Here is a 22,169-nt window from a genome sequence, read left to right on the forward strand (position 1 = left end):
ACATGGCCATCTCCAACTTCCCATTTGCGCTTTTAATCTTCAGCCGCTCCATCTGCTGGTGGAGGGCCCCCTCCCCCCGGAGCCACAGTCCGCCCACGCGCACGCTCCCGCTGCAGCCTGCCTCTCCCTGCCGCAGACAGACGAGTCTCCACGTGTAAACGGGTTGGTCCACACACAGTGGGGACGTAGGCCAGATCACAGGCCCACAAGATAGGAATATTGCAATGGATGATGAGGACAAAGGTTTCTAGAATGTTCTAGCTGAAAATAGCTCAGGGACTATCAAGTCCAGCATCTGCTTTATTGGAATCCATCCGAATTCACTAGCTAAATACAATTCACGTGTCTGGCCCATGCCGCATCATTTACAAATAAGGAAATCAAGACTCCCAGAGGCAGGTGCAGAGAAGGCCAGGGGCTCACAGGAGGCCCGGGGAAGCAGAAGGCACGGTGGCCGCAGTGCCTGTTCCAGGTCCAGTGTCCAGACTCAGGGCCCAGCTCCCAGCTCCCTGGGTCCTAACCTCACACCCTGCGTGTGTTGCCAAGTCCCTCCACTGCCTTGTCCCTAGAAGGTGGGGGCGGGTGTGAGGTCAGGCTTGGAGGAGATGATTTCGGGAGGGCTCCCAGCATTGGGCTGGGCGCACAGCAAGCCGGCAGGGACCAGTGGCCACGGTGGCAGTCACTATACTGAGTCGGCTGCTGCCACGGGCACCCCCTGCCTGGCCAGCCCTCTGTGTTCTTGTCCAGAGTTCTTACATATGAGGAGTCCTGTCAGGGCCAGCGGGCTTGGTACGGGACTCTGTGCACAGGTAGAGGATGGAGAAGTGTCACCCAGGGTGTGGACTGGCCTCCAGAAGCAGAGGACCAGGCGGGTGAGGATGGCCAGTGGGTGGATGCAGGCGCAGACAAGCCAGGGGGCTGGAGACGAGAGTTTGGTGGGAAGTCCGCACTGTTTGCTCGGGTTCTGGGGGAGAGGGGCTCAGAAATAGCCATGCTGGAACCGTCTCCTTGCTGAGTCCCTTGTCCCCACTCTGTCTTCGGAGTCCCCTGCACACTGCAGCCCAAATAATCCTCTCACACCCGGCTTGGCTTGTGACGTATCCCCTCTTGGCCACCTTCGAACTGTTGCCCACAGGATCAAGGACAAACTCCCCTGGTGGGGAGTGTGCTCCTGCGGGGGGCTTTATTTCGCAGGGTGCTTGTGGGTGTGGGGATGGTAAGAACGTAGCACTTTTTTACTTTTCTGAAGTTTTGCCGATAAAGCACTGCTGTTTTTTTACCTGAACTACTGTAGGATTGATCGCACTTCTTACGCTGCATGTAAGAGCTATGATTCATTGGTTTTAGGTGTAATTTGAAATAAGCGTATTTATTAATACCCCCACAGTATTTTTTCCTATAAGTAATATTGATAGGGGCGCCTGGGTGGTCCAGTTGATTAAGCACCTGCCTTCGGTTCAGGTTATGATCCCAGGGTCCTGGGGTCAATTCCCACATCAGGCTTCTTGTTCAGCAAGGAGCCTGCTTCTCCCTTTGCCTGCTAATTCCCCTGCTTGTGCGTGCTCTCTCTCTCTGAAAAAAAAAAAAAATTTTTTTTTAAATAATATTGGTAAAATCACACATGGCCAGTTCAGTGTGATCTCGCTGAACCTTAAAGCTTGCCTGGGTTTAGGGTCCTATTCTGGCCCCAGGTCAGCTAGCTGATCCTGGGTTCACAGTAGGGCTCAGCATCTCACGGAGCCTGAGGCGCACTTTTGATGGGGACTCCCCACCACGTACTCTGTTCCCTTGAGCCAGCTCCCAGGTATTTGCCTGCACACCTTCTGCTCATTCCCATCCTCTTGCTTCTGCCCCCTTCTTACTGAAAACACCATCCCCTTCACTCTCTTGAAATCCTACCCACTCTCCGAGCCCCAACATCATAAAAATGGCAGGTAATTTTACTGAGTACTCACCAGCTTTCAGAGCCTGCCTCTCGAGGTGAGTTGTTGTATGATTCTCCCTTTACTCATGAGAACACTTAGGACCAAGCAGCTGGCCCAGGATGGCACAGGGTCCTTCCAGGTACACAGCAGCCCTACTGGGCGCACGCAGCCCACGCCACCCGCCTTTCTCTTAGTCTTGCGTGGCTTTGCGGCACTTTTAAATACTTCATTCCTGCATAAATATTTTCTGTGTCTTCATGTTTTTTGCCTCAACCACTAGAATTTAAATTCTAGTTGGAATACCTGGAAGACTGCTGTGAGAAGTTTTGAGGACAAGCAAAGAGAATTAGGTGTATACAGAAAGTGTTTATTAACCTCACTCTAAGGAGGGCACGCCCTGGACTTTCTGGTTGGCCCTGTCACCACAGTGACAGTGGCTTCCCTTCGGTCATGACATTCCCTTGTTAGGCTCCCAAGCCCCTGGGTCCCCTGCTCCTCAGAGAAGAACTTGCGGTGACCACAATTGTCCTTCATAGCAGTCCTAGGATGTGGGACATGACAGTCCCCTTGGCACTTTCTCTGCGCAAATGTAGGCAAAGACCCCATTCGTGGTCCCACCCAGATAGTCCTGGGGTTTCCAGCAGCGCCCTCAGCCTGTGGTCTGTCCCCCATACATGTGCCCCCACAGGGAAGTTCTTCCAACTCCCTCAAAAGGGCTTTCATGCCTCTGCTCTCACTTCATGCCAATAACACCCCGGTCAGGCAGTCATTATTTCCCGTCTGAGGCCAAGGAAAGAGAAGTTCAGCGACTGCCTGCTTGCCCAGAATTTCCCAAGGAAATCGTGGCCGAGCCAAGCCCCAAATCCAGCCTTTACCTCGAACCTCGCTGCCCACTGCCCAGCCTTGTCCCTCCTCTCGTTAACTTTCTGGCCCAGGCTGCAGCACAGGGAGGTGGCCAGTCCTCACTCGCTCCCTGAGCGTGAAGTGGAAAGCGAAACCCTAACCCCTTTAAGGTTTTATCCAAAAGCCCCTCTAATCCATCAGCGGTCAGTTAGATAACCGCTTAAGTCTCCCCACTGCAAAGGATTACTTTCGCGGCCGATCTGGAGCCACACATTACCGGAGGCGTGGGATGGTGGTGGGGGCACGCCAGGGCACCTTCTCTGGGACAGTGCCTGCATTTCCAGCCGGAGACTGCTATTCACCCTCAGACTGGGGAGCCTAGAGCCTGTCCTTCCATTTAGGGGCTCCTCAGCCAAGATCATTTAAAAGACATCTTGATCCTGAAAAGCTTCTCATTCATTCAATAAATATTTCTTAAGCACCTACTATGTGCCAAGCTGTGTGCAAGATAATATCGAATGCCTATCTGAGTGAACTAGATACATCTCTTCCCCATTTCTACTATAATCAGAGCAGAGCAACATCGAAGCAGGGCGGGGGTGGGGGGGTGGGGGCGGGGAATCAGCCACAGCAGAAAGCTCCTCTTGGCTCTAATGTGGTCTTGGCCCCTGATCCATGCACCTGGCATGAGGAATTAGAGAAACATCCGATGAGGGCCGTGGTTCTCCAAACCCCAGGCCTTGGATTACAGGGATTATGGCTCTAAAGTCGAGGTATGGGGGTGGGGGGGGTGCCTGGTGTCCTTCAAGCGAAGGTAAGCGGTTGGAAGTCTTCAGACTTCCCTTGGTCTGGGATCGGTGCTAGAGCAGTTTATAAAGGCAGGAATGGTGTCTGATAAACCAGACCCTCTCTTACGTGGTTGTATTTCTAGGTCTGTTTCTACCTGACTCAGCTGTGACTTTTATCCCCCAGGGCAGTTTAGATACACATCAGGTGTGCACCATTGACCCAATCTGCAGAAGGGGAGACCTGTCCCCTCCCCCAGCCCTGCTCCCGGAGCACCAATGAATGATGTCTGACAACCGCAGCTAGACGTGCTCTCACCTCTTCCTTGAATGTTTGCTGGGGATACCCGCCTCCCTTAAAGTGCTCTCGGTCTCAGGTCCTGCTTGGGCCACACGGCCAAGTCTCTGGATCATTAAAAAGTAATAAAGGAATATGTGCCTCCCCCACTCCCAATCCCGCTTGTCAGAACTAGTAGAATCATATCAAATTCAGGTCAGGAATTGAAGTAGAAATAGTATTTTTGGAATAAGAACTTTCTAAAGAGCTTGGCTATGTGCTGCCATCACCACAGTCATTGAGGAAAGAGAATCCCTGTCTGCAGGGGTGGGGGAAATGTCACTCGTTCAGCAGTAAGAGGCTAGGAAAGGTGACCCCCACTGGCTTCTTTCTGAACGCACTCTGAAACCAGCGCAGACCAAGAGCTGGCATTTCAGCCCTGCCCTAGCCAGGTTTGTGACCTTGGAGCCATCGGCCGCCCTCTCTGGGTCCCCGCCTCTGACGTGCCATTGCTGTAAAGACTGGATAATTGGTATTTGCTTGCCCTGTCCCCATTCTGCCTGTTCTGGTAATGACTCCCCGATTTTTCCTGGGGGTAACCACTCCTCTGCCATGGTTAACCACATGATTCAGGAGGAGCCCGAGTCTAACCCTGGTTTCAGAAAACATAGAATCCAGGACCTGCCAATCACAGCATTGTCATCCCTTTCATCTTATTCATTGGTTCAGAGATGGTCACGTGACCCGAGGAGTGCCCATCAGGGCTCAGCCTAGACTTGTGTGGGAAGCTCTTCCTTCACTGATGCTGCCCAGGGAAATAGCGGATGATTTTGGAGCTGTGCTGTTGACTTTACCGTCCTCAGCTTCTCAGAGAACGGAGTCAACAGAAGAAAGCTGCCCAAGAGCTGAGAGTCCTGACATCATTATTTTGAGCCTCCAGATCCTGCTGTGTCCAAGGCGGCTATCACTGGCTTCCCAGTTATGGGAGATAATAAATCCCCCTTTCTGCTTCCGCCAAGTTGAGTTGTCATTGTTACCAAAGGGGCTCTTGTCTGTCCCCTAGTCCCTTTCATCCTGCCTGAGTTCTATTTACCCTGAACGCATCAGTTTAAATATTGAGTTGTCCTGCCCCATTTCTTTCCACAATTTAACACAGACACATATTATTCTAACATGCTCTATCACTTGCTTATAAGAACATACTGTTTACTGCTTGCCCTCCACCTCTCTTCCCACCAAAATGTGAACTCCGTAGTTCTTGTTAGTTCCCAGCCCTGATGTGACCAAGAACCTAGAAAAGTGTCAATGCGGGACAGGTGCTCAATAAGCACTTGTTTGAATGCTAACATTTAGCAGGGAAAGTCATTAGGGGACTTGCACAAGGGCCAGCTTGGTGTGAAGTCTGGTTTTAAACTCTCCATGCCCCCCCCTCCACCTCCCACTGGTGGTAATGGTTTGGACTAAAATATTATAATGAACAGTGGCTTCCATTGTCAAGTGCCCACCACATGCTAGGCGGGTAAGTGCTGGGCACATGCAGAAGACAGACCCACACAGTCTCTTCTCTCAACGGGGGTCTGCTCAAGAGAAAGGGGGTGAACACACACAAAATCACATTCCTTTGGAGCTAGTGTGACGTTTGCCATACAGAGCGAGGACTTTTAGTCTAGCAAAGGCCACAGGGGTCAGAGACTTGTCCCTGGAAGGGGTGCCTTCTGAGCTGTGTGCTTCCTAAGCTGGAAGGAGGACTTGGCAGGGATGGGCATGGATTGAGCAGGGAGAGGAGACGGGGAGAAATGAAGGACACTCAGACCACACCAAAGGCTGGGGCAGGAAAATGTGATCTGATTCCCTCCTTCCCTTGTCCAGCTGTCCTGCAGCCAGCTCCATTAGTCCCTTACCTAGTCTCTGCTTCCCGACCACGTTCTCCCTTACAAGGCCAAGTAGTTGGGAGTCTTTTACCCTTGTGTTTTAAGGCATAAAGACTCAACCTCCTTTGGCCATCTGCTCCCACATCATCATCATTCTGGAAATATCCATAGGCTGTTGTCTGTTAAACCAGTTTTTGTTTCTATGAAAAGCCAGCCCTGGCTCTCCTCACCACCATCACCATTGGATGCCTGGAAAGGGGACATCCTCCATTCCAAATTCCTCCTGAGTGCTCCCTGGAGCACCCATCACTCCTTCTTTTCTGGGACACGCCTGGGTAACTCTTCCGGGAGAGAAAGGCTAGCTCAGGGCTGGATGAAAGCCAAAAGGCTCCCCTTTCTTGGCCTGAAGTCCCTTCTGCAGCACCGTATGTGCCAAGTTTCCATACTCAGATGCAAATGTGCTGGCACGTGTGTAGTCTGCTCTTACTGGTGGAAAAGTCTTTCAACAGTCCTAGGGACACATTGCCTTCTTTCCTGCCAAAAAAAAGCCAGAGACAAAGATTCATTTCCACTGTGACTAAATAACCCATAAGTTTCTCCAGAAGCGGAAATTGTTAGAGTGAATGCAGACCTTTCTACCAGCCCAGCTTCCAAAGATATCTTTTAGCCTCAGGCAAAGTCCTGACAGCGAGATGTTAGTCAAAGCTCTGTCTTCAGTGTGGGGCTCCACCTACACTCACGCGGGCCTGAGGGTTGATGGAAAATGGACCGGCACAGAACAGCAAGTGCTCATTTCTGCTGCAGGGGGTCCCTCCTACTCAAACCTGGCCTCGGGGCCCATGACCCCAGCACCACACCAGAATGAGCCTCAAGTCTGAGGGTTCTTGTTTGATTTGATCAAAGCTCTTAAGGCCATCTTAACAGCATTAAGAGCCTTTTTGCCTTGGCCAAGGACAAGCCAGATCCAAGCCCTGGGGCATCTAATTACCAACTGCACGACCACAGGCAAGTTACTTAGCTCCTGTAAGCTTGTAAAAATGGGAATAGCCATAGTACTTAGCTCAGGGCATAAATTAAATGAGATAGTGTGGGCTGATCACTGTGGATAGAGTGGGCACAACGTGAAGACTCAGTAAATGACAAGTCTGAGCCTCATCCCTGGTCCCTGGCAACAAGCCACCCCATAACTGGGCCAAGGAGTCCACCTCCCCCATGGCCAAACCCAAATGAGGTGCCAGTCCCTCTAAGGGTGGGACAGAGAGCAATGTCAGGAAGGGGAGCTCCCTGCAGACAGGCACCCAGCCTCTCACCCTACTGTCCCTGCTGACCTTCTTGGTGACCTTCTTCTTGGTGACCTTCAGCACACCAAGACTGGTTGACAGAGACAAAACAAAAACCCCAACAATAAAGGTAACATTAGGCCAGTCAAGTCAAAAAATTCAGACCAGAAAATCCCCATTGCAACTTTTTTATTCCATTCTCCAGTGGAGGGGGAGGGGTGCGTTCCGGTCCCCAGACCCAGCAGAGACCCCTAGCACAGTCCTCAACCCTTCAGAAACCCTTGGTACATGTGAGCAAGAATAAATAAATCAACTTCCCAACTTAAGGCTGGGTGGAAATTGGGGGGGCGGGGAGGGGTTCTTCTCTGGGCTCCCGTTCAGGACACCTTCCTCCCCAAGCACCTTCTGTAGCCCCAAGGGTGGCAGGTGGGGTACCAACGGAAGGCTGAGACTGAGGAAGCGAGCTGGGGGGGGGGGGTGTCTCCAGGGGGAACGGACCCTCCTCCCAGGCTCAGCCCTGGGCCCCATGGCTGCTGGGGCCCAGGGCTCAGGTGTGGGTGTCCCCGCCCCCTCGCAGGGCAGGCTCCGCCCCTCCTCGCGGGAAGGCGGGAAGGCTGGCACCTCCCCTTGCCCACCCCGTGGGCGGAGCGGCAGGAAGGCAGGAAGCCTCCAGGAGCCCAGCCTTGAGCCTCGCCTGCACCCGGGGCCGGTGTGGATGGAGGATGCGGGGCCTGGAGGGGCCGGGCCGCCTCCGACCCCATGGCCTCCTGGGGCAGCGGCTGGGCAGCCTCGCCATCTTCACCCGCGACGACTTCGAGGGCGCCTGGCGCCGTGTGGCTCGCGGCGGCTTCGGCCTGCGCTCCAGGTGCAGCGAGTCCGCCGTCAAGGCCCCCACCCATGCCTTCAGCCGGACGCCGCCAGGTACCTGCCTGTGCTGCCCCGCTTGGTCCGGAGGGCACAGCCGGAGCTCCCCTGGGAGGGGTGCGTGGCTTGACCCCGGCACGGCCCCGGCAGCTTGTGTCCCCGCCTGAAACGCGGTGGGGCCCCAGTTCCCCTCTGTGGAGCGCACGGAGGGCTGGAGAGGGGGGAGGGAACTACCCTCCAGAAACAATTTGGCCCATCTGACTGCCCAGACTGGCTGGCTCCCTTCATCCTGGGTGTCAGGGTGCCCTTGATGGCCCTCTGCGTAGCCTCAGGTTCTCCGCCAGGCCCGGCTGGGGTTGCCCAGAGTCTGTGGCACTTGGCCCAGCGACTCTCAGTGACCTGTGGAGGAGCATGCACTCCCTCTCTGTCCTGTGGCCGTGGGCTTGGCCCCAGCCCAGCCAGTGCAGGCCAGGGGAGGTGTGGGGACTGGAGACTGCCCAGCCTGCCGGCCTGAGAGCCTGCCCAGGCCGTGTGCCGGAGCTCGGGTAGGTCCTGCCGGCAAGTCAAGCTGGGGATGCGTGGCTCTGTCCTTGCTTTTGTTTCCAGCCCCACCCGACCCCCGCCTCTCCCCCCACCCCCCATCCCCGCGGCCCCCTCCACCAGGTGTAGTGTGGCCCACCCTGGGTGTGCCTCCTTTCTCTCATGGCTGCCGCTTTCTCACTGCATGCGCCTGTCTCTTCCTTCCCACTGAGATGGGCTCCAGTCAGTCTCCTTCCCATCTGATTTGCTTGGAGTGGCCTTGTGCTTACCCCCGTGCAGCCCTGAAGGAGACACTTAGGACGTGAAGTCTGAATGTGAGAATTGTGTCATCCTCCCAAGACTCCCAGGCCATCAATCAAAGAGCCCGGTGAGGGGCATCTCCTATTGGCACCTTCTATGGATGTCATGTTCTCTTCGGTCACCATGCAAGTCCCCAAGACAGAGCCTCAGGTCCCACACACTCGAGACAGCCCCAACTTGACCCTCTTCCTCCTTCAACACGCTCATGCTGGCCTTGGGGTACAGTCGGGTTTTTCTAGGGTTTGTCCACATCATTGAGACTTTGAAGTGAAGGTCGAAAGGACACAGATGGCATTGATGAGACTGTATTGTTGGACACTGACAACGACTTTCCCATCCCAAGCTCTGGGAAGCCTCTGGGGGAACGGGCCAAGGGATTTAATGATGATGGATGTCTGCTGAGTGGGAGTGACTACACTGGCAGCTTTAAGCGTGTTCACTGGACTCTCTCTACCTCTTCCCTCATTCCTTCACTGGATGAATGCTTTGTGTCGCCTGCTGTGCTGGACTCTGAGATATAAAGAGTACAAACAGATACAGCCCTGTTCTCCTGGAGCTGGCAGCCTGGGGGGCAGAGGCACTCATCAGGTAACTCCATGTGGAGATGTCAAATGTGGTGCTGTGAGAAGAGCAACAAAGGAGATTGATGGTTCTGTGAGAGCTTATTCATAGAGTTTGACCAGGATCAGAAAAGGCTTCCCCAAGATTACAGCTCAACGGAAGACTGAAGGATGAGTGTGAGTAAAGTCGTTGAAGTGGAGAAAACTTTCCAGGAAGAGGCAGCAGAAAGTGCAAAGGGCCTGTGGCAGGAGGGATATAGTAAGTGAAAGGGTAGGAAGAGGCTGTTGGGGCTGGAGTTGAGAGAGAGGGAGCAGTGGAAAGCCACTAGAGAGTTTGCAACCACGTTAGGGGGGTGTGACAAAAAGGAGTTGATCAAATTTGCAGGATGGAAGATGGATTGGAAGGGTTGAGTGGCTGCTGGTCTACAATTAAGGGTTGTCATTATTCAGGGAAGAGATGATCGCCATCCAGCTTCTACGTAGTGATAGAAGGAAAGGAATGCATTATGCAGTATTTAGGACATAAACATTCACTTGACTTGGTGCTGGGTTGTCTGGGGGGTATGAGGAGGAAGAGGAGTGTCAAGGTTAACATGAAGGTTGGCTTGCCCAGAGGAACAAAGGCTCGTACAATGTCTGTTCCCGAGTGATGTTGTTGACAATTAATAAAGGGAACATGAAAGGATGTGCAGGTTGGGAGAAGAAATTCTAGAGCTCGGTTTCGTACAGGTTGAGTGTAAGGTGCCTTTTAAACAGCCGAAAAGAATTGTCAAATAGATTTCAGGTGAAGGTCTGAGCTAACAATATGAAAATTTGTGAGTCATTTGTTCTAAGTCCTAATTACCGCTAGGGCAGGAATGAAACGCATTCACTGTAGGCACAAAGTAAGCGAAACAAAGTCCCAACCTCATGAAGTTTTATAGTTTAAGGAAGGAAGGAATCTAGAGGAAGACAGGAAATAAGTAAATAATACAGAAATAAATCATTTTTATCTATAACACTGACAGTCTCCTGACATGTTCTTGATGAAAATACCGAAAGAAAGTTGAACAATCTGATCTTCCAAGAAAACAGTTGATCTGGAAATATTAACTTAGGTGTCCAGGACCACGACAGATACTGCAGTGGTAAGAGACAGTGCCGCGTAAGAAGGCAAGGACCGGCCCAGGACTGGCTGATGTACCAAGACCTGAAAACTTTCCTAGGCTGTAGCCCTGGGGGCTGGGAGTGGGGGGTGGTCTTTGCACGCCTTAACAACAGCTTCTCAGAGAAACATCGAGACCAGACACCCCATGACGGGGGCTGGTGGGGAGGGATGAGAAGCAGACACAGGACATGGAGGCAAGGAGTCTGGGTGCTGGGGCAAGCAACTGGCGTTCCCATTTTACAGAGAAGAAACTGAGGCCCAGAGAGTTTACTGGCCTGGGGTCATGCAGAGCATAAGTGGGTTTGAAATCAGGGCAGATCCCTGGCTTTCCCCCTCCATGACAGGTGTCTCAGTTCCTGGGACTGGAAAGGACAAGAGGAGACAGATAGGAAGGTCCGCAGAGGTAGAGGCGGGAGCAAGGGGCACCTAAAACGACCCTGTCCGGAGGCGAGGGACAGCAGGTGCTTTCTCTGGAGGTCGGCAGTCTCTGGCTGGCTTCCCCGGGCGCCCTGCATGCGCATTCCCAGCAGTCTCCGACTGCAGGGCCCGCGCAGCAGCTTTGCAAATGCTGTGCTTTTAAAAATGTCATTTCTCCTTAATCCCCATCCCCGCAATCCCCAAACAATCTCAACAATTTGCATATCTACTGGTCAGTGGGCACAAACAGTGAACCTAACGAGAGTCTGCAAACGCTTATGCTGTAAGGCCTTCCCTTAAGTCTTGACTTCTGTTCCGTTCAACAACGATGTATTGTGCCGTGCACGCAATGGGCTGGGGTGGGAAGCCAGAGGGGTGATTGCGGTCCGTCCATAAGACGGAGTACGTGCAATCACTGCAGACCTCACTTCGGGAGAATGGCCGTGTGAGCAAGCCCCGTGCCACTCACACTGGAAGAGCAGATTGCAAAGCAGCCCGCAGAGGGGGGAGGGGAGGAAGGAACGCAAAGGAGAGAGATCCCTTGCACGTGTATGTATAAAAGAAGATACTAAAATATGAGCAGAGGCCAGCTCTGGCAGGTTGGATTGCTGATGGTTTAATTTTCTTCTATAAAGCTCCCCATATGCCCTTGATTTTCTACAAGGATCTATATTACTTTCATAATCCAAACGGCAACAGGCAAGCCTTTAAAACACAAGCATGGGGTGTGATGTTGGTCCTCCGGGGGCTTGTGATCTCCTGGGGGAGGCAAACATGGACAACTGCCAGAATAAATGGGGTGGGGGGGGGGCTTTTCATGGCCGCCTCTGTGGAATGGGCTTTGTCCTGAGCCAGCAGACGCCTTCCCTTCCTGTCCTGTCGCTTCCGGCCATCCAGGCCCCACTGAGGGCATCTTGCTGGGCCTCCTTCTAGGACTCTCCTTCCTCCTGCACTGCCTTGCCGGCCCCCGAGGCTTCTCGGGGTCTCCAGAGCCTGGCACGAAGCCTCGTTTGTTGCTCTGCTAACCGCTGTTGGAATGAACCGGTCATCTCCTTCCCCGACCAGTGTCCCACCTCCCCACAGCTGCCATGTGGAGCTTCTCATTGAAGAAGCAGTCAAAATGGAGAAGATCAAATTTCCGCACATCATGTCCATCTACGGGTGTGCGGGGAGCCCCTGGACATGGTGATGGAGTTCATGGCCAGCGGCTCCCTGGAGAAGATGGTGCCCACACACAGCCTCTCCCGGCAGCCCAAGTTCCACATCACCCCTGAGACCAGCCTGACCTTGAGGTTTCTCCATAGCATCAAGCCGCCCCTGCTCTACCGGGACCTCAAGCCAGGCAACCTCCTTCCAGAGAGCAACATGTAAGGTAAATGCCCGGTTGACCTCCCTGCCCGCTTTCCACACCAGACTCTCCGCCGGTGAGCCAGCCCGCCTGGCCTGCTGAGAGTTTAAAATAGCTCCCTTCATGGACAAGTACTGAAGGCGAAGAGATGAGTAGTGGAGTCTGATGCTTGAATCTGGATATCAGGATGCCTGCAATGACTCCCCTGGACCTCAGGCTTCTGTTTCTACTGTGGGTAGAATATTCCCCATCCCTCCTGTTGCTTTCTTTGGGTGGGGATGTGTGTAAATGAGATGATTCCCAAGAAAAGTTATGATGGCCTTCAGTTCCTAAAATGTGCCACCTTCTTTTGCCCCAGGACCTTTGCACATTCTAGCCCTAGTGCCAGGAACAGTGTTCCCTTATTGCCTTCTTTATCTAGCGAGTTATGCTCATCTTTCAGTGCTCTGCTTAACACTATCCTCTTGGGGAGGTTTTCCCTGGTCTACCCCAACAGCCCCCTGTTGTATGTCCTCACAGTACCTCTGACTCCTCAGACTGCTAACCGCACTCGTTAAGTCTACAGTCATTTGTGAAACTATTTCATTAGTGACTATACCCCCTATTTGAGTGAGCACTTGGGAGAGTAATGGGTGTTGGGGTCTCATCTTTCTTAATCTGCTGCCTAATTCTCAGCGCCCAGCCTAGCTGACCTGTGAATGAGTCCGTGGATAGAGGCAAAGTGGGGGACAAACACACATGGTGTATTCAGGGCCCTTGGAAGTGGACGAACAGAAGCTCATCAAAGATGGCGACTTTAGGGGCACCTGGGTGGCTCAGTGGGTTAAAGCCTCTGCCTTTGGCTCAGGTCACGATCCCAGGGTCCTGGGATCAAACCCTGCATCGGGCTCTCTGCTCAGCGGGGAGCCTGCTTCCTCCTCTCTCTCTCTGCCTGCCTCGCTGCCTACTTGTGATCTCTGTCTGTCAAATAAATAAATAAAATCTTAAAAAAAAAAAAGAAAAAGCAACTTTATCCACACCCCTCTGGCTAATGGCAACACCTGTTAAGTACTTACTGTGTGCCCGGCTCTGTTCTAGACGCTTTTTGCTTATCCCCCATTTCATGCTTATACTAGCACTATGAGCTAAGTGTTCTTGTTATTTCCAGTTTATAGATGGGGAAGGTAAGGGTCTGAGGAGATCAATAACATGTCTGAGATCATGCCAAGGTCACATGTGGCAGAGCTGGGAGAGGCCTTGGCCCTTAACCACTCCACTGCCCTGGAAAAGGGAGGCTGCGGGACAGGGAGGGATCAAGGCAGGTTTTTGGAGGCAAGACTCTTGCTCCCTTACCCCTGCTGGTGGCTTCCTCCCAGATTTCGGACTTTGGCCTGTCCGAGTGGATGGAACAGTCCATCCAGATGCAGTACACGGAGGGGTCAGCGCTGTGGGGCACCGTCAGCTACAGCCCCCCTGAGATGTCCCTGGAAGGTATTAAGGCCGTAGGACCTAAGTACGATGTGCGCAGGTGAGAGGCGGCTGGGCTCCATGCCACATTCCCGGGGTTGGGGGAGCTGGTTATCAGCACCCGGCCTGACACCCCCGGTCCCAAGGGCATGACGGGACAGGGAGGAGGAAGGACGCAGGGGCACTCTGGCTGGAGAGGCTTTTGCCCAGGAGGGTGTGGCCCATGGGGCCTCCTGGGTGGGGTGACCATGGGTATCTGAGAAGGTGACTCAGGGGGCGCTCTGTCCTGTCTGCAGCTTTGGGATCGTCATCTGGGAACTCCTCACTCAGAAGAAACCGTATTCAGGCAGGAGATGGTGTGGCAGCCTCGGGTGGGGTCCCGGAAGGCACTGAGAGAGGCTAAGGGCTTGCAGGGGCGGGATAAGAGGCGGCTTTGGGTTGGGAAGCGGCATATGCTTTAAGGATTCCCATGCCCCCTCCTTCTTCCCTCCTCTGCTGGAATCTCAGTCTGTAACCTAGCTGTTTATTCATGGTGCATTTATGTTGCCCCTGCTGTGTGCACCCCTGTGGGAAATCCCCAGAGCCGCCCACCACCCTGCCCAGCCCGCTGCTCTGGCCCTGGCGCCCTGCACGCACACAGCCTGGGCCTCCCCTTCAGCATGGTGACCGTTGTCATCTCTCCCCACAGCCTGTCTCAGACGAGTGGCCCGGTGGGGCCCAGAAGACAGTAAACTGAGGGGATGCTGTGGGATTGGGACCCCAAGAAGAGGCTCTGCTCCCCAGGTTCTTGTCTGGCCTGACGCGCCGTAGGAGCTCGGGAGCTGGCTGCGGCTGGAGTGCATGCCAGCAAGGGCCGAGGTTTGGGGGGGCAGGAGAGGTGGTGGCTGAAACCTGGGCCACTCCTGAGGGCTCCGTGTGGCCCTGGGCCATGGTCCACATGTTGGTGCTGGAGGAGGGCAGCGGGGGAGGGGGCAGCTGAGGGCTGCCGCCCATCTCTCTGGATCACTGTGCACCCTCATGGGAGGTCAAGGAGAAGACCCAAGCCGGCAGGGTCTGGGCCCGGCTCTCCTGCTTCTGAGTCCTCCCGTTAGCCGGGCTCTGTCCGGGGCCACAGCACCCTCATTTGTGAAATGTTCCCAGACTGCGAGATCATGGGCATGGATGGACCTCTTTAGCGACTGTGGAGACACACACCTGTGTGACTGTGAGCCCTCAGAGATCACCCACCTAGTCCTGTCCCCTCATTCATGGGAAAGGACTGACCCTCAGAGGGCCAGGGACCTGCTAAATGTGGGCTCACTGAGCCACAGCCGGGATCCAGCTGTCCCAGGGTGCATGTGTGGGTAGATGTGAATCCAGGAATGGATTTTGGGGTGGGGGGAACACAGGGACCGTTAGAGTATCTAAAATGGGGAACAAACTGGTGGCCAGCCTGTTGCTTCCTTCTCTGTCTTTCTCCTTCGTGGAGCAGACATCACAGTTGAGACAGACATACTGCTGCCCCTGTTCCAGGGTCCTATGGCACCGAGAGCAAGGCTGTCCAGGACGGTGCCCTGCCAGCTGTCTCCCCCAGCCTGGGGAGGTGCATGTGTGTGTATGTGGGTGGGGGGTGGTCATCTCCCATAAGGGTAAGACCTCCGGGGTGGGGGAGGCGGGGGGACCACATGCATGATGCGTGGGCTTGTCCTTCTCAAGGTCCCCTGGCTGAGAGAGCAGATGGGGACTGAGAGCCAGCCCGGCCCACACTGCTGGCCGTGCCAGGCAGCCGACTTGGGGACAGCCGTTCCCAACTTGCACAGTGGTGGCTGTGGCTCAGAGTCCCTGAGAAGGACTCATCAGAGTCCTGCCTGCAGGCTTTCATGCCGGCCTCGGTGTCCCCAGCGTCCTCGCTCCCTAACACCGGAACCAGCCGTGGGGTAGCAGGGACTCCTGGCCCAATCACGGGGCCAGCCACCCTGTACTCCACAGGGTCCAAGGGCAGTCAAGGCCCCAGACCACCTCTTCTTGCAGGCTCTCCGCTGCTCAGGACTTTCCTGCAGACCCAGCTGTCGGCAGGAATGGCACGGGAGGGGCTTCCCAGGACAGGTGCTGGAGAGAGGGGAGGAGTGGACGGCAGAGACCAGAACTGCCTCACTGGTCTAATCTGCCCCATTGTCTTCTGATTCCCTTTGCGCAAGTCAGTGTTGAGGTCAGCCAAGAGATAACAGACAGGGGTGAGTCCACAGAGCCACGGCTGGAACTGGAGAATTCCCAGGGAGGAGAAAGTGGACTCAAGCTGCACCCTTTCCACCTCTCCCCTGCCCACCACCTTTGACCCAACCCTCTGCCTTGCTCATCCCAAGTCAGAAGTTGGTATGTCCCTTTCCAGACACTGGCTCCAGGTTCCAGAAATGCACATGCCTTCAGGGGTCAGGCTCTGCTTCCCCTCCAGGCTTGTGTTTTCTAGAAGGCCTGACTCCTGTCCTGGCTTTCGGGTGGGGTGGGGTGGGGATGGTCGCAGGCATTGGCTTGCAAGCCTGGCTGCATTGTTGAATGACCTGGGGGATGAAAGCTGCCTCGTGCCTGGGCCACCTAGAGGCCACCTAGAGTGATTAAATCAGAATCTTGGGGGCAGGGTTGGGGGGTTGGGGTTGGGGCAGTAATTGGCCTGGGCAGGGGTATTTGTTGTTGTTGTTTGTTTGTTTGTTTTGGAAATTGTTGCTTTTGGTCCAGATACACTTTTGGTAGAGCAGGAGGAAGCCTTAGCAGCCAAAGCTCAGATCATAGAGCCTGTTTTCAGCTGGCATTGACTTTGTGCCAAGCACGCCCCTGAAAGCTCTTGGCTACCCAGGCTGTTCTTGCAACGGTGGCACGATGTGAGCATTGTTGGTGGCCCCTTTATGGATCAGGATCTGGAGGCTCAGGGAGGGCAGGGAATTGGCTAAGGTCCAGCGGTGCGAAGCATGGGTTTGCTCCCAGGCCTTCTTCTGCCCCCTCTGCACGGGGTGGGCTGCCAGAGTCTGACCTCCAGGACACGGGAGGCTGTGCAGGGATCTGTGATAGCAGGAGAGGCTGCCCCCACTCCCAGAGTCTCTGTTCCTGGTTGGCACTTGCAGGAGGCAGGGGGCTGGACGAGATGACCTGCGGCCAGGCCAGAGGTCCTCCTTCCAACCCCATCTTCCCCAAAACAGACTCTGGAGACTACTTGAAGCGCGTCCTGGGACGAGGAGCAGCATGGCTGTGAGAACAGCCACTCCCCTCACTTCCCGGTGGTGCGGGGCACAGGTGAGGCTGCTGCTAGCTCATGAGGTCCACGTGGACGGCCCGAGTGCCTGCGGCTACATGCTCCTCCTCATCGCCACGCAGGACCAGCAGCCCAACCTCTGTGCCCTGCTCCTGCAGCACGGGGCGGACGCCAAGCTGGCAGAGGAGGACAGCTGGGCCCCGCTGCCCTTTGTAGCCCAGAGCGGTGGTGACAGCTCTGCCCTCCCACCCCCCGGACCACGGGGGCCCATGTGGGTGCCCAGGAGCATGAGGGTGGATCCTGCCCCACCTAGCCACACAGAACACCTCTGAGAATGTGGCACGGCTTCTGGCCTCCCGTCAAGCTGACCCCAACCTGCGTGAGGCCGAGGGCAGGACCCCTCTGCACGTGGCTGCCTACTTCGGCCACGCCAGCCTGGTCAAGCTGCCGACGGGCCAGGGGGCCGAGCTGGAGCCCAGCAGAGAAACCTGAGGATGCCTCTGCCCCTGGCGGTGGAGCGAGGCGAAGTGAGGGCCATCCGGCACCTGCTGAAAAGTGGGGCAGCTCCTGATGCCCTTGACCGGAGCAGACAGCGGCCACCAGGGGTAAGTGCCTGGCCTGGGAGGTGCTGCTCAGGGACGGGGCCGGCTTTGAGCTACTAGGGCGGCAGGGCTGGACCCCCCTGCACCTCGCGGCCTACAAGGGCCCCCTTGGAGGTTGTCCACCTACTGGTAGAGAGGCAGGCGAACGTGGGAGCTCCCAGAGGCTTGAAGGGGACACCCTGCACCTAGCTGCCCACCACGGGGAGGAGCTGGTGGCGTGGGCGCTGCTGTGGTGTGACGCTGACCCCAGTGCGGCCAAGTGGGGAGCTGGACACCTCTCCACCTGGCCATCCAGAGGGGTCGTCTTCCTGAGCATCCTCAGCCTCCTGGAGCACCACGCAGATGCCCCTGCCCGCAGCAAGGTGGGCTGATGCCCGCCCACCTGAAAGCCCTCAAGGGCACATGGCCATCCCCAAAGGGCTGCTCGCGCTGGTGCCTGGCTGGGCATCCGGGACAGGGCGAGCTGTGCATCCCCACAGCTGGCCCTCCGGAGCCAAAAGCAGAGCACAATCACCCTCCTGGTGGGCAAGGAGCCCTCCTCACTGGCCCTTCTGGGTGATGGTGAGCCAGGAGCCCAGGCAGAAAGCCAGACAACGGGGGGCGGGGGGGCTTCCTGGGAGGGAGGGGGGCTGGGGAAGTGACTCTGGGCTGCTGGCAGGGCCCCTTCCCTGTCCTTGCCACCTGCCCCTTGGACCTTGAGTGGAAGCCGAAATGCGGTCTCCCCCAGGAGGGAGGGGGAAACCCGTGGTGAGGTGGGAGCTGGATGGGAGCCAGGGGCTCCCTCTTCCTCCTCCTGTACTGGGACCCAAGCCCTCCTCCTCCCCAAGACTCCTGCCACCTGTCATTCACCCCTGAGCTCACAGGGAACCACAGAGAAGAGGGACATACTCCCTCCCAGGTGGTCCCTGTGTGACTTGGTCCCCATCTCAAGCCAGGCCTGACCAGCCAGGCACATGCTTTTCAAAAGGGGCAGGAGCTCACTTTTGGGAGGAAATTTCTGCCACTGTTGAAAGCCCCAGCCAGCCCCCTGTTGCCACAGAGACCACACCTTCTGGTTGCCCTGGCTCCAGTGCCTGGGTCTCCCATGTGGTTTCGGCAGGGAAAGGAAGGCTGTGCTCCAGCCGCCCACGAGTGCTCCGTGGGGTGCTCCATCCCCCCTTCCCCACCCCTTCACTGTGTCTCGGTACAGGGCCAAGTTTTCAACCCTGAGGTCTGGATCTGAGTCTTCCCTTTGGAGATGGGCTGACCTCTGGGGCCAGTAGTGTTACTGTGGGATGTGGTGTGTGTGCAAGTTCACGCAGCAGGAGGAGGCAGGGGCAGCTGTGGGGAGTGAGGGGCTGAGGAGGGTGAGGGATGGCTTCCTGGGGCCCGGTGTGGAGCTCCAGGACAGGGATGTCCCTCCAGACAGCTGTTGCTCCGGGCGCTCTTCCCTGGGGCCACTCCCTGGTCCCCGGCTGCCAGCCTGGCCATCCTCCCGGCTGTGGGGCAGGCTGGGGCAAGGCTGGGCTGTGCACACTGACCAGCTTCTGCTTCCGCCCTGGCTCTGCCGGGAATGGCTGACCTCGGGTCAGGGTGGAAGGTTCGAGTGGGGGCAGAATGGGTGCCCTAAAATCCCACCCCGCACCTCTCCACCTCTCTGCACTGCTGGAGCAGCCCCTCCGACTTTTTGATTGTCAGAGAAAAGGAACCTTCTGCCCCAGCTACTGTCCCGTTCTCCCCGCCAGCCACATGGTGGGCCCACCTCCACATGTGGTCCTGCTGGGCTGGACTAGGGCCTCCTGTCCGCATGGGGTGAGAGGCGGAGCCGAGAATCTCCCTGGGTTGAGCAGGCTGATGTCTCATAGCTTCTCCCTGCTTCCTTCCTTAGCACCACCATGACGGCAATCACTGGCCAGCAGCCCCGGGAAGCCCAGGTTTTCCTCTCCTGCCTGGATGAGCGGGGACTCCTGAGGACCTCTGCAGGTGACACTCAGCAGAATGTTCCATCCTCCTACTCCCCGCTGGCCGCCCAGTCCATTCTCCATGTTCTTCCTGGGCCTGGGCTTCAGGCAAGACTCGTAGCTGAAAGTCCCCCTGGGAGTTCTGTCTTCCCTAGTATGTGTTAGAGCAAGAAGGGGGAAGGGGAGAGGGCTCTGTGCCATCCGTGATCCTTGCACGCTGGCTCCCAGTATAGGATTCTTCCGCACGAGCCAGAGGGCGGGTGTAGGGCTATGTGTACAAAGCCTAGTGGGCTCAGATCAATCCATGGGGACGGCCAGGAGCGAGGCACCGGGGGACAGTGGTGTCTGGGCTATCCTCTTGGAAAGAATTTGAGGAAGGACCTTGCAGAAAGGATCTAGGAAAGATAAACAATTCTTTTGTGCCTGTTGTCCTATAATGGGGCCAGAACTACCCATGGGAATCATTTCAGCTCACTAACCTGATGATCCCAGGGACCAGGCTGAGATTCCCAGACCGCTGCTTTCTCTACCCGCTTCTTCCAAGAGGTAGTGGAGGGCTTCAGGCCAGCTCTGGCCAATAGCCCTAGCATCGCCTACCGGCACCTTTTTCTCCCTTTTCAAACGAACCCAAGCCAGACACAGACACACAGCGTCTACCCTGAATCCCACTGCAACACAGCCCCCTTCTAGAGATTTCCAAGGCACGTTCAAAATTGGATTTCATTGAGGCCCTTGTAGTTCCCAAGGTGAGGGTCTCCAGTTCAATTTCAAACCCTGTTTAGGGGAGTTTGGGGAGATTGAAAATAGGAACTCCCTCGTTTCCTTCTGGGCATCTCTACTTGGAGACCCTACAGGCCCTTTAAACTCAAAAGGTCCCAAACTGAACATTCCCTCCCCCTCCACAAGTCTGTCCATCACCCTCTCTCCCTCACAGTAGTTGAAAGGTACCTGAACTGCTCACCCAGTTGTCATTCTAGACCAGTGTTGTCCTGGGAAGGTGGAAGCCTGCTCTGTCCGTGGCTGTTCCAGAGGATAGCCGCCGGCCCCATGTGTTACTGAGCACCTGACGTGGCCAGCGTGGCTTAATAAGCTTAAGTAGCCACATGCACTGGTAGACCACACGGTCTCTAAGCTCCCTGACCTGTCCTCATCCCATCAGCTCCCAGGCGCAGCGGGTCCGACAGGAAGGGCTTTCTGGAAGATGCATGCGTGGAAGGAGGACAAGGACACAGCAGGTGGCGGGCAGGCCTGGACTAGATGAGGGGCCGGGGCCAGGGACCCCAGAGGCCAGGGAATGTGGACGAGCAAGTAGGCTGGGGGTGCAGGCAGCTGGAGAGCTGATGGCGCGGGGAGACCCTGATGTCCATCCTGGTTCCAGAGCTTGGACCTCGGACTCAATGGAAGGGGCAGTGGGGAACTGCTGTCACTTTGTGAGCAGAGTAAAATCCGAATGAACTGTGCGCTCCCAAGACCCTCCAGCTGGGCGCAGGGTGAGGAAGGGATGCTCTGGTGAGGGAAGACCCTACTCTCATGTGACCACACAGTGTCTGCGGCTGGGGCCACTAGGGAAAACCCGCATGCGCCTGCCCGAACTCTGTGCCAAGTCGCCTGCCCCACCCACCCCCAAGCGGTACCAGCCTCTCCCCTGGCACCAGCCCACCTCCCTCTCTCTGGCCTCTTGCACATGCCCAGGTCTCAGGAAGGAGTCGGGCCACAGCATGGGCTCAGAGCTGCCAGGCCTCCAAGCAGAAGGAAAAGGCCTCTCCAGATGCCTTCTCCATCGGGCTTCTCCCCAGCAGCGCTCACCCTGCTGCCTTTGCCAGGTCGCAGAGCTTGGATGGCACAGAGGGACCAGGTACCCTCTTGTCCCTGCGCCACCAGGCCCCCCAAAGCCAGGGTGGAAACCGTCCCTTCCAGAGATGCGCTGGTCTCTTGGTGCCGCCGCCCCCACCCAGCTTCTCCAGAAGCAGAGTGAGGGGCATCTGGTTGGCAGGAGGGTACGCCCAGACTCTGATCTGCCACTAAAACCCCTCTAGAAATGACTCCCCTCTCTGCACACCCGTCCCCCCACTCATTTGCTCTGCAGCCCAAATGGCTGTCAGGCTATTCACAGGTACTCGAGGGACCCAAAAGTCTGGTCCCAAATGTTTTCTCTTTCTGTCTCCCCACCTTGGTAGACATGCGCTCACCACGCTAGCCTCCTCCAGCCGTGCTCAGCGCTGGTCAGGAGACAGAGTTCACAGTGCAAGATGGAGATTTGGAGCCCTGGGCTCAGGGGCCAGCCTGCCGTCCAGGCAGTTGGCCTCCCCGTGAGAGAAGCTTCTTCTGTAACAGGGGACCCTGTGGACGGATGCCGGGGGTACGCAGAGGGCAGTATCACGGGGGCAAGGCATAGGATGGGAGCTAATGGCCACAGATGCAGCTTGTGTCCTGGGGCCTGGGAGGGCGATGAGGTAGGGGGACACAAGGCTGGGTCACGCAGTCTGTGGGACAGGGATGGGGTGGGAAGGGATCCCAGATAGGTGGACACGCTGCTCCCCAAGGCTGGCCAGTCCTCAGTGTCACTCCTTGCAGATGACTGACCGTCCCTGTTCTGAGACCCCTGGGGAAGTAGGACAGGCAGTCACCTCTTTCAGGGGCCTCCTGCCCCACCATTCAGGCTGTCCTCTGTGCCACCAGCCTCTTGCCCTCACCAATTCCAGACCAAGGCGTGCCACGTCATTGTCGTCACCTACGTGACCAGTGTCCCAACCCCCAGCCAGGGCTCTGCTATGGAGAATGTGCAGTTTGTGCGGCTGTAG

The 22,169-nt window shown here is 56.2% G+C and overlaps 2 protein-coding genes across 2 annotated transcripts in view; both read left to right on the forward strand.

Annotated features, from left to right (window-relative positions):
• Window positions 1-4,841, forward strand: part of TTC12 (tetratricopeptide repeat domain 12) — a 50,874-nt gene extending 46,033 nt beyond the window's left edge. The window contains exon 22 of the mRNA XM_032356628.1: window positions 3,741-4,841. Within this exon, the coding sequence (XP_032212519.1) occupies window positions 3,741-3,750 (10 nt within the window). The 3' untranslated portion in view covers window positions 3,751-4,841. The remainder of the gene's footprint in view (window positions 1-3,740) is intronic.
• A 2,862-nt stretch (window positions 4,842-7,703) lies between these two features.
• Window positions 7,704-22,169, forward strand: ANKK1 (ankyrin repeat and kinase domain containing 1). The gene is given in 14 exon segments (XM_032358003.1): window positions 7,704-7,874; window positions 7,877-7,902; window positions 11,893-11,969; window positions 11,972-12,192; window positions 13,513-13,664; window positions 13,900-13,959; window positions 14,292-14,313; window positions 16,868-17,068; window positions 17,070-17,295; window positions 17,298-17,411; window positions 17,414-17,686; window positions 17,689-17,729; window positions 17,731-17,790; window positions 22,071-22,169. Coding segments are annotated over 14 exon segments (1,743 nt in total).

The sequence above is a fragment of the Mustela erminea genome, chromosome 9, assembly GCF_009829155.1.
Source record: "Mustela erminea isolate mMusErm1 chromosome 9, mMusErm1.Pri, whole genome shotgun sequence".
Taxonomy (NCBI): domain Eukaryota; kingdom Metazoa; phylum Chordata; class Mammalia; order Carnivora; family Mustelidae; genus Mustela; species Mustela erminea.